Raw genomic sequence first — 12,555 nt, forward strand, 5'->3', positions numbered from 1 at the left:
TGGGTTTAGTTTTAAATTTAGTGGAAATCTGCAGAACAGTTTTAACCATAAAAGTAACATGTTTAAATTTGCATTTTACCTCATTCTGGCAGTTGCTATCACAATGGCAGGTACAGCAGCTTGGGTTATAGCTTGGTAATAACAGAGGTGGATAGAGTTGCTGTCATTCACTTGCTAAGTCATGTCTGACTCTTTTCGACCCCATGGACTGCAACCCGCCAGGCTTCCCTGTCCTTCGCTATCTCCTGGAGTTTGCTCAGATTTTTGTCCGTTGTGTTGGTGATGCTATCTAAACCATTCCATCCTCTGCCACTCTATTCTCCTTTTGCCTTCATTGTTTCCCAGCATCAGGGTCTTTTCCAATGAGTCAATCAGCTCTTCAGCTCTATTCTATGTAAAATCCACAGACTCATCTCCACCGAGTTCTTCAGCAAAAATGAGTTTGTGACTATGCCTGCCTACCAGGAATCATATGTCAAAATCAGTGTATAATTTTACCTCAAACTAAATAAGCCCCTGCAAGCCGTATCTCTTCTAATGAAACAGTCATGTAACAGAGGCAGAGGCTCTCTGCTCCAGCAGTTCTGCTGCAGTATTGAATCTTCCAGCATCTTCTCTGTTTGCCCTCCTCTCTCTTCCCAATCTAGTGCTTCTCCAGGTCCTGTGGGTTCTTCCTAGACAGTGATTCTGGAATCTGTTCCTTCTTTCCCTCTCAGAACCCTAGCTCCTCCTTTTTTCATGATCAGCCACTGTACACTCTAGAGTGCAGAAATCCATCCTGAATTCCCATGAGTCTTCTGCCATCCAGCATTTGCCATACGCTTCTTTGTCTACTTATTAACTTTTATTCTAATGCCTCATGTCTCCAGTGAGATAATTAGCTTCTGAAGGCAGAGCTATTCAGTAGGCTTCACAGATGATGGTAACAGTGAACCGGAGGGCCCTTCCTGGTCAGTTTTGTGTAGCCTCTATCCCTGTGACAATAGAACCTTAACTGGAGATGACAGCGTACAAAAGACAAGACAAAGGGGGATTAGGTTAGCACAGAAAGCAGGATTAATGTTTGTTTTTTCGATTGTTTTCTTGGCCATGTCACAAGGCCTGTAGGAGTCTAGTTCCTTTACCAGGGATTGAACCCATGCTCCCTGCAGTGGAAGCACGGAGTCTTAACCACTGGACTGCCTGTGAAGTCCCAGGATTATGATTTCTTTGGAAATAGAAGCATCTCTGAAATTTGGAAAGCTAGTACTTTTTTGGCTGCTGGAAAAAAAAAAAAAGACTACCTTTTCGTGGTATAGTTCTTCATTGTTTACCAAATTGTTTTATTGAAAGAGACACGTGTACCCCAATGTTCATCACAGCACTGCTTACAATAGCCAGGACATGGAAGCAACCTAGATGTCCATCAGCAGATGAATGGATAAGAAAGCTGTGGTACATATATACAATGGAGTATTATTCAGCCATTAAAAAGAGTACATTTGAATCAGTTCTAATGAGGTGGATGAAACTGGAGCCTATTATGCAGAGTGACGTAAGCCAGAAAGAAAAACACCAATACAGTATACTAACGTATATATATGGAATTTAGAAAGATGGTAACAATAACCCTGTATACGAGACAGCAAAAGAGACATAGATGTATAGAACAGTCTTTTGGACTCTGTGGGAGAGGGAGAGGGAGAGGGGGGGATGATTTGGGAGAATGGCATTGAAACATGTGTAATATCATATATGAAATGAATCGCCGGTCGAGGTTTGATGCATGATACTGGATGCTTGGGGTTGGTGCACTGGGATGACCCAGAGGGATGGTACGGGGAGGGAGGAGGGAGGGGGGTTCAGGATGGGGAACCCGTGTATACCTGTGGCGGATTCATGTTGATGTATGGCAAAACCAATACATTATTGTAAAGTAATTAACCTCCAATTAAAATAAATAAATTTATATTTAAAAAAATTGTTTTATACTCATTATCCATTGCTATCTTTCAACAAGCTTGGGAGAAGTATTATTAGTGTCATTTTTAAGAAAGAAAGGCAAAGGTTGGAAGAATGGTTTGACCAAGACCACAGACCCCAAACATGTCAAAACAATGTCTCCAGCCCCAGTCTTCTGATACCAGGTAAAATCAGTTCAAGTCAGGCCTGGCATTTTCACTGGGAAGATGCACTTAAAATTTTTTTTTTAATTTTTATTTGAAGGATAATTTCTGTACAACATTGCTTTGGTTTTTGCCATGTATCAACTCGAATTAGCCATAGGTATAGCTATGTCCCCACCCTCTTGATCCTCCCTCCTACCTCTCTCTCGCCCTTTCCCGCCCCTCACGGTTGTTATAGAACCTCGGTTTGAATTCCCTGAGTGCATTTCCATTGGCTGTCTATTTTACATATAGTAGGGTATATGCTTCCGTGCTGCTGGCTCCATTCATCTCGCCCTCTCTTTCCTTCCTCCGCCCCAACCTGCGTCCATGAAACGATGCACTTTTTAATTCTGTCCTGGAGAAGTTTGCAATCTAGTGAGCAATAGGTGGGTAAACACGTTAACTCTTGCTCCAAGGTTTAAATTAACTAAGGGTGAATAAGGACACAAACAAAAAGCTGGGGTGGGAGTGCCTGGAGGTAGGAGTGATGAATTCAGTCTCTGTACTAAACAACAGCTGCTCTGGGAAGCTTTCCATCCATGAGTGGTTACAAGGAGTGGCTGAAAGCACTCCTTGGTGTGGGTGTATGGAGACAGCAGAATGGCCAGGAGGAGAAAGACAGCGTCATTTCTTATGTGTGCTTTGGTGCCAGAGGACGTGGAGCAGTGACAGCTAGAGGGTGGTTGATGACCACATCTGGATGGGTCACTTTAGGCAGGATGGGAAGGTCCACACACCTATCTTCCAGCTTAATTGATTTCACGGAGCTCCCTGTGAAGCCCTGCGTTTTTGTGGGCGTCTGTCGTTTTGATGATGCTGCAGGTTGAATGTGGTAAGACCGAGCTTGTCTCTTTGCGAAATCAAGAATCTGGAAAGATGGCGTGATGCAGTCCAGCCTGCTGGGGTTGCTCTCATGTCTCCTCTTTGTTTCCCAAATCTTCGTTGCTCTAAATACCCAAAATGTCTTCTCCCCACTCCATCCTTTTGTGACCCTTCTTCAGTTTTTAATTTCACTAGATGCTTATTCCAGAATCGACATTATGGCAGTCGCATATGGATGGTGAAATAAATTTATTCCACATGTTTCTAATTCATTTATACTTAACTCATCAAAATGCCCACTCGCTTTTTTTTTTATGAGGTAGTTAATGGCTAAGATGTTTTGTTAGTCTTTGAGTTGGCCTCTTAAAACATTTTCTTTATTCTTTAGTAATACAAAGCCATAACCTATAAAGGGAGCGTGTATTCCATTAACTCTTACTGGGCTTGAAACTTAGTGTGTCGCAGAGTTAAATGGCCATTCAGGCTCATTATATCCCCTTTCCTCCCTTCCTTGCCTTTCTTTCTCTACAGCCAAAGAAATAGATAAGCAAATATTTAAATAAAATTCACATGCCATTTGGTCCAGAAACTTACATTTAAAAATGTACCCAGCAGGGATAGATATTCATTGCAGCATTACGTGTAGTAGCACAAACATAACTATCTTAAATGTCCACAAAGGGAGGAATGACTGAATAAGCATCAGGTGCAATCACAGTGTAGACTGCTATATTTAAAATGTTTACATAAATATATCTTTAGGTATTGGGATGAATTACATCAATTATCAACAGAAACAGAGAACAATTTTAAACATATGAAACAATTTTAATAAATATAAACTCACTTTCACCTGCTGTAAACAATTTGAAAGGCTTCTTTCTTTATGTGTGATTTTTATTAAAAAAATTAATTTAAAAATTACTTATTTATTGGCTGCACGGCTTTTCTCCGGATGCAGCGAGCAGGGGCTACTCTTTAGTTTATTGCAGTGGCTTCTCTTGTGGAGCACAGGCTCTATGGGTTTCAGTAGTTGTGCATGGGCTCAGTCGCCCCACGGCATGTGGGATCCTCTCAGACCAGGGATCTAACCGGTGTGCCCTGTGTTGTCAGGCAGATTCATAACCACTGGAACACCAAGGAAGTCCCTATATGGATAATCTTCAAGAATGGTAAGGGAGGACGCTTCCCTGGTGGTCCAATGTTTAAGACTTCACCTTCCAACACAGGGGATTCGGCTTTGATCCCTGGTCAGGGAGCTAAGATTCCATATGCCTCGGGCCAAAAAGCTAAAACAGGAAACAGAAGCAATATTGTAACAAATTCAATGAAGACTTTAAATAAAGGCCCACATTAAAAGGAATCTTAAAAAAAGATTATTCTTATAGACAAACAAGCACTGAACTTTCATATCTGGTTGCCACTTACCCTCAGCTTAGCCTTTTCTTGGTCCACCTTCAACATAAGACGAGGCATGTTAATTTTAACCATGCATCTCTGTTTGCCCTGCAATTTTTAGAAATTGACTTTGGTACGGTCCTGTATGCCACCACCTTCATCCTTCTTTGCCTGCAACTAACCTTGGGAAGGGCTGTGAATTGTTTATCCAGGTGTGCAAAACCACAGTAGTTATTTTTTGATGGTTTTAGGGGCATGTCAGTGGCACTAGTGATAAAGAACCCGCCTGCCAATGAAGGAGACATAAGAGATGTGGGTTCAGTCCCTGGGTTGGGAAGATCCCTTGGAGGAGGGCATGGCAACCTGCTCCAGCATCCTTGCTTGGAGATCGCATGGGCAGAGGAGCCTCGTGGGCTGCGGTCCATGGGGTCGCAAAGAGTCGGACATGACTGAAGCAACTTAGCACGCATGCACGGCTAGTTAGCCCTCTCACTGATTTACTCTAGCTGTCTTGTTTTGCTGTTAGGGCATTTAAAGACTGCCATTTGGCAAAGAGAAGCTGGCATATTCTAGTGTTGCTGAATCTTGCTTTTCATGCATATGTGCAGAGGATAAGAAGAGAACGCATGCGTAGCTCACAAGTAAGTCCGCTTTCTTGCTAATTCCAACTTCCACTGAGCTCATTCACGGAGCATCAAACTACTGAAGTGAAAAGAGGAAAGAAATAGAGCTAACGGCAATTAAATGCATTTCATCTTTACAGTAATCTACACAGGGAAATTATTATTAGTCCTGCTTTACAGAAGAGAAAATTGAAACTAAGAAAGTTTTGTTAACCTGCTCTAGGTCCCTTCAGGGGTCAGTGAGGTCCCGTTCTTTCCATTGTCCTAGCTTACCAGCCAATGTGTAGGGATGTGAGTCCATGGGAGCCATTTGGTGTGGGTGGTTTTATGATTTTTCCCAGGAAACTCAGCCAGAGCTCCCCAGTTGTTCCACCAAGTCTGTCTTTTAGGTTAACTGAATACATCTCTACCCATGCCTCTGTGTATGCTGCCTCTGTTCTTCGGAAGCTTTCTGCGGGTGTATAGGTCACACATTCACAGGACAGAAATCAGTCAAGCAGGCAGCTCAGAGATCCTTATCCACTCAGACCTTTGACCTTCGCTTGTGTCAACCAGATTGTGGGTGTAGAGAGCTAATGTAGGGACTTGGTGTCTTGGAGGAATGGAAGAGGAGCCCCCAGGAGGTGTATGGGTGCCGGCACGGTGCTCTGGGGTTCAAGTCCTGCTGTAGCTAGGAGTAGACTGGTGTTTGTGGGGAAGGAGGAATTATGCTGGGGAGCTGTGCCTGGAATTGGCCATTCTGGACTGTGCCCATACTTGGCCCAGTTGCATTCACATGCGTCACTTCCGCTCAGTTTGCAGGATCCACTTGGGCTTCACAGGTGGCTTAGCAGTAAAGAATCCAGCTGCCAAGGCAGGAGACGAGGGTTTGATCCCTGGGTGGAGAAGATCCTTTGGAGGAGGAAATGGCAACCCACTGCAGTATTCTTGCCTGGGCAATCCCACACACAGAGAAGCCTGGCCAGCTACAGTCTGTGGGGTCACAAGAGAGTTGGACAAGACTGAGCAGCTAAACAACAACTTGTGGAATCCATGAGATGGAACATTCTGTTTAGCCTCCTGAATGTTCCACTTCTTCCCAGGCTGCCGGGGATGTCCCTGAGCATCAGCCTATCACAAATGTGCTCAGGTTTTCTAATCCCAAAACAGATTCTCAAGACAGCCCAACATTTGGCAGGCAGCTATTTCTAGGTCGACAGTACCCGCAGTTACGTGATACCCATCTTACAGCCTTATTGGTCGGGGGCTGGGTTGCAGAAAACAGCTATTAGAAGATGCATTCACTGTGGTCATGTTTATACTCCTTTTGTCAACTAAAATGTGTTTGTTTAAACAAAGTCTTTGGTTTATGACAGTCATTACGCCCTCTCAGTAGCAGATAATGTGCTCGAATTTCACAAGTATATGTAAATGATCCAGGGTGGCTGGGCAGCTGTCTTCAGTCAACATTTTCACATAGTGATAATTCTCAGGAAAAGAGAAAGGCATACTTAATACATAGTGTTATACATTATCTGCCTTCTCAGTAACCCAAGTGGCCCCCCTCCATTGTATGTGCTCATTTATCATGTCCCCTCTGTTTTTAAAAGCTAAATTTGATTTTTAGCCAAAATATAAATAGGGGCTAGATGATTTCATAGAACTTCTGTGAGAATGTGAAATGAGAGTGTGTAAGTGCTTGGTGGAATGAAAGCTCTGGGTACTGTTTTGTTGGAAATCAAGTCATATATTAAAACAAGGAAAGACAGCGAGCAGCTGGCTGGAGTATATTTGGTCTCACTTTTCTGCTCCCATTGGTTTGCCTCTCAGGAGATGCCCCGCTTTGCTGCACACACAGAACCCACCCTGTGTCCTGGTGCAGCCATGCTGTTCTTTCCTTAGGGACACGCATCAAATACTAAAAACACAATACGCTGTCTCACTGTGATTGTGTTTATTTACAATGATGGCCTCCCTGAACCCTCCAAACATTCATCAGCATCCCAGAGGCCTCGTGGGTATCTCCAACATCAGAAGGTGCTCTTTTCACTGAGTGAAACTGTTAGTCGCTTAGTCATGTCTGACTCTTTGCAACCTCACAGACTGTAGCCCCTCCAGGCTCCTTTGTCCATGGGATTCTCCAGGCAAGAATCCTGGAGTGGGTAGCCATTCCCTTCTCCAGGAGATCTTCCCAACCCAGGGATTGAACCTGCATCTCCTGTTTCTCCTGGATTGGCAGGAGGGTTCTTTACTGTCTGAGCCACCAGGGAAACCTACTGGAGGAGTACAATTTTGTCACTGAACCTGCATCAGATTATTGGATAAAGATTCCTGAAGTTATAAACTTTGGTGATTAGAATGTTGCCTTAAATCGCTACCATTCTTCTGAAGTTTTTAATTTTGTTTGTGTTTTTTAATGTGAGGTTTTCATTGGGTTTAAACTTTGTGGAACCAAATATTATAAATCTCCAAAACCATTTTTAAATACCCACAATTGCTTTCAGCCTACCAGAGACCAGGATTGTCAAAAGAATCATTTTTCCTTATAGTAATCTATAAGGTCAGTGGAAGTCTAATACATTTTTAGTAGGATTTGCTTTTTTAGAGACTAACAAGTTGATTCTAAAATTCAACTGAAAAAATTAATTAATGACAATAGCCAAAAGAGTTGTGTAGAAAGAATAAAAAGGGGAAATTTGTTCTATAATAAAACTCCCCAACACCCCACAATAATAAAAGGGGAACGGTCTTATAACAGGATCATATATTAGTTCAGTAGATAGAGTCCAGAAACAGATACATGTATATATAAAGTAATCCATCTATTTCTAAGGCTCCATATGACCCAGTATATCTGTAAAATTCTACTCAATGACAACTAAAATCTGATTACAGAAGCCTTGAGCATGAAGATCTTTAGTTTTTTTTTTTTTTTTTTTAAGGAATATATTCAAGGATTTTACCCAGTACACCCCTAAAATGTTTTTCAGAAATCCTCTCAAAGTAGTCTTTACTCTCCCCAAAGTGCAGCCCTCTCAAAATCTGCCCCTTTGTGTTCCACCTGGTTTCCTAACTCTAGCCTCCCCAACCCCACCTCCTCCTGCACACCCACCGCCCTCATGTAGCAGCTCTACACCTGTTTATAACCATACTAATAGAGGGCAGCCCTTGAGAAGGGTGGTTCTTGTCCTAGTTTGGCTGCTTTTCTACAAAGCAGGAAGTTATACTTATGGTGACTAAAATTCCCCAGTAGACTCTCAGAATTCTGATAAACAGAAATTCCCAGCTTCATTTCTTTAGGAACTTAATGTCTCAAAGCTGATATTTTAGGTAATGGACTAGTCAGATTTGGGGAATTGATGGCTATCTGTTTAGAAAAAGTAAAGTGACATGTCTATATTTTACCAAATAAACACTTTGTAACTATGGGTTTCAGTAGATTAGCATATACATTATTAGATTTAGAACTTATGTATGTTTGTGAATATGTGCGTGCTAAGTCGCTTCAGTCATGACTGACTCTGTGCAGCCCTATCTATGGACTGTAGCCTGCCAGGCTTCTCTGTCCAAGGAATTCTCCAGGCAAGAATAATGGAGTGGGCAAGACTAATGCAGTGCCAGGCCTTCCTTCAGGGGATCTTCCTGACTCAGGTATGGAACCCGTGTCTCTTAAGTCTCCTGCATTGGCAGGCGGGTCTTTACCACCAGCGCCACCTGGGAAGTCCATGTTTGTATATACACAGGGGCAGTTATGGAAGTTTACCTCTAAGATTAGGGGTTGAAAACTGAGAGGGGAGACTTCTATTTTATATATTTCCGATTATTTTAAAGTTCTTTTATAACAAATTGTGTTACATTGGTAATGAGAAAATAAGTAGTGGATTTTGCTGGTGGTCCAGTGGTTAAGAATCGTCTTGCCAATGCAGGGGACACAGGTTTGATCCCTGGTCCAGGAAGATTCCACATGCCTCGAAGCAGCTAAGCCCAGGTGCCACAGCTCTTGAAGCCCATGCATCTAGAACTTTTGCTTAGCCGTAGGAGGAGCCACTGCAATGAGAAGCCTGCCCGCTGCCAGGAAAAGTAGCCCCTGCTCACTGCAACGAGAAAGTCTTCACAGTAACAAAGACTCAGTGCAGCCATAAATAAATAAATAATTTTTAAAAAAATAGTAGTATAAGAAGTTTTTAGATCGTTTCTTTTTGAAGAAGCAGCATTTCATAATGTATACAGATGCAAAACCACTGTACTAGGTATCCTACTTTTCTTATAAAATATCATTCCAAGATTCTTTTCTTTTTTCATTAAAAGAAAGAAAACCTTAATTGTTAGCCTTGTCTGGATAGTTATTGGAAGTAGTAGCTCTTGATGATTTATTGTTTAACAACCTTGTGGTTTCTACTGGGTTGTATCAGACATGTGGTCAAAGAACAGAAGTTACCTGTTTTTGTAGCTGTGACTGGGGTCCAAAAACAGAAGCATGGAAATGAGTAAGAAGAGAAATGCCAGCCTAGAGGAGCATACACATAGCACCCAGGAGCTTTTGTGAGTTGGTTTTAACCCTAAACGAGTGTCAGTGTTATCTGGGTCAGATACTCACCTTGCTCTTGTAATGAGTTGTCTGGGTTGGGCTGAGTCCCAAAGGGCACCCCAGAACTTCCTGTTTTCATCATATATCAAGATGGGCTTGGGATGAAAGGTGCTTTCATGACATTAGTATGAAAGTGAACAAGTGAAAGTGTTAGTGGCTCAGTCTTGTATCCTCTGTCCATGGGATTCTCCAGGCAAGAATACTGGCGTGGGTAACCATTCCCTTCTCCAGCGGACTTTCTCAACCCAGGGACTGAACCTGGGTCTCCAGCATTGCAGGCAGATTTTTTTTTACCATCTGAGCCATCGAGGAAGTCCCATATAAGAGTTTGAAGACTTTGAAATTATCTCCTTTTACTCACTTGTACAGCTGATAAAACTGAGGCCCAGAGAGATAAAATGATTTCCATAGGTAATAATAGTGACATTTAAAACACAATTCTATGGAATAATGGAAAGGAAGGACTTTTTCACTTGAGCTTAAAAGTATCAGCAAACAAAAAAAGGTGCAGCCCTCAAGCCACTCAGCCCTCAGCCACTACCCCTGCCCCTTGGTGAGCCTGAGGGAACTCAGGAGGGAGACCAACAGGCCACTACCCTCAACCACTGCAGCTGTCCTCAACGGTGCACCCTGAGGGGACTCAGGAGAAGAAGGAACCGGATACAGGCCCCAGATAGCTGAGGTGCATATCAAAGGAATGACTTTAGTGAGTCCAGATTTGCTCTTCTCTCCTGTGGAGAGGTGCTAAATCCATTAACGTGCTAAATCCATTAACTTGAGTTGTCTGTGTTCTCTCTCTCTCTCTCTTTTTAAAACTTTTATTGGAGTATAGTTGCTTTACAATGTTGTGTTAATTTTGGCTGTACAGCAAAAAGAATCACCCATACGTATACATATATCCACTCTTTTATGGATTTCCTTCCCATTTAGGTCATCATAAAGGACCGAGTGGAGTTCCCTGTACTATACAGCCAGTTCTCATTAGTTATGTATTTTATACATAGTAGTGTATGTATATCAATCCCAATATCCAAGTTCATCCCACCAAGCCTTTCCCCTGGTTGTCCATACATTTATTCTCTATGTCTGTGTCTCTATTCATACTCTGGAAATTTAAGTTCATCTGTACCATTTTTCAAGATTCCACGTATAAGTGATCTTATAGGATATTTGTTTCTCTCTTTCTGACTTACTTCACACTGTACGACAGTCTCTAGGTCTGTCCATGGTTTTCTTTAGTTAATAGTAATCCTTTGATGTTGTGACCACCTAGTCTTTGTTGCAAAAATTCCTATATATCCTGGCTCCTCCCTTACCTCTTCAGAGCAGTCCCTTGGAGCTATCTGCAAGGATGCTCCTGGGCTTCATGTCTTAAGAAAGTCCCTAAAATATAAAACATAACTCTCAACTTTTAGGTTGTGCAATTCTTTTCGGTCAACAAAAGAGTGAACATATTTTTGGACAGGAAAGGTCTCCTCCCTTAAAATTCAGAAAAGGCACAGAACTGTCTGGGAACTACCCCGCCCGCTACCCTAGCACACCCTGGGGGAGACATCAACCCCAGCTGACTTCCATCAGCTGGACTCTGACCCAGCTTGAGAATCCTCCTTAACATAGTGCTGGAGGCAGCCACTATAACAGATCTGAATTTTCATGTGAATTAAAATCTTTTGGGCCCCTCTTCTAAATGATGCATCTGTGTGATTCGTGGTGTGGTAACTGCCCGGTAGTTCAAGCCAGAAGAACCTAGTTTGACTCCTGAATGTGGTTGTTTCTAGCTCTGTGACACCATCTAAGTGCTTTAGCCTTTCTGGCCGGAACTGTTTTCTTGTCTCTGAAATGAGGGAGTTGAAGTTACTTTTAAACATCTTTCTACCTCTGAAAAATGTTCTGATTCAAGGTCTGTAGACTTCCCAGGAAGAATTTATACTTACAACCATGTATTTTTTATAAAGACCGGACGTGGTTCTCTGGTACTTTGTATATTATGAATCTATTTCGGATTCCTTAAGTCTTCAATTCCTTGCTTTATCTGACTACTTCCTTCCATCTGCTGTGTCATTGACCCATATCTGCGAAACCAGAATTTATAGATTCAAAAGGAAGAGATGAGGAAAGAGTCATTTAAAACCAGAGGGAATTCGGGACCCTCTTCTTTGTCGTGGAAGACTTGAATGTTCTCACCCATTCGGCTGATCTAACCTGTATATGTCCTGCCCACCCAGCCTTCCCCATTTATACTCGCTTGTGAACAGGAGGCCCTGCCAGGCAGACGGGTCTCACTGTGGGGTCCTCTGGGATCTCTGGCCTTCTTCCTTTCCCCACCCCTGCCCCGCCCCTAAGTGACCCACCTCCCTGTTTGTCTTCCAGGCCCTGCTTCCCTCCGGGCATATCCTCTCCTCTCGGTGATCACCCGACAGCCCACGGTCATCTCCCATCTGGTCCCCACCACCCCGGGAATTGCCCAGGCTCTGTCCCGCCACCCGGCCGCCGAAGCTGCCTCTGCGGAGGCCCCAGGCGAGAACCACGGCAGCAGCGAGTCTGAGACAGAGCAGCCCACGCCCCGGCAGAAAAAGCCCCGCCGGAGCCGCACCATCTTCACCGAGCTGCAGCTCATGGGCCTGGAGAAGAAGTTCCAGAAGCAGAAGTACTTGTCCACCCCAGACAGGTGAGGACACAGGGAAGGGACTGTTCCAGGTAAGGCCCTTGAGAAGGGAGACTCCTTTTGCTCTCAATGTGGCACAGAGAGCCACAATAACTGTTCTAGGGTTTGTGCAGGAACTACGGCAGGAGTCTGTCCCTGCTTCGGCTCACATAATCTCAGCCTTGGTTAAACAAAAGCCAGCCCACCTGAGTGCTTCCCAGGTGGTGCAGTGGTAAAGAATCTGCCTGCCAGTGCAAGAGATGCAAGAGACCCAGGTTTGATCCCTGGGAGGGGAAAATCCCCTGGAGTAGGATAATGGTTAACTCACTCCAGTATTGTTGCCTGGAAGATTCC

The 12,555-nt window shown here is 43.4% G+C and overlaps 1 protein-coding gene across 1 annotated transcript in view; it reads left to right on the forward strand.

Annotated features, from left to right (window-relative positions):
* Positions 1–12,555, forward strand: part of BARX2 (BARX homeobox 2) — a 77,372-nt gene that overhangs the window by 50,019 nt on the left and 14,798 nt on the right. Inside the window, exon 2 of the mRNA XM_040256526.1 lies at positions 11,928–12,225. Within this exon, the coding sequence (XP_040112460.1) occupies positions 11,928–12,225 (298 nt within the window). The remainder of the gene's footprint in view (positions 1–11,927; positions 12,226–12,555) is intronic.

The sequence above is a fragment of the Oryx dammah genome, unplaced genomic scaffold, assembly GCF_014754425.2.
Source record: "Oryx dammah isolate SB20612 unplaced genomic scaffold, SCBI_Odam_1.1 HiC_scaffold_15, whole genome shotgun sequence".
In the NCBI taxonomy this organism is placed as follows: domain Eukaryota; kingdom Metazoa; phylum Chordata; class Mammalia; order Artiodactyla; family Bovidae; genus Oryx; species Oryx dammah.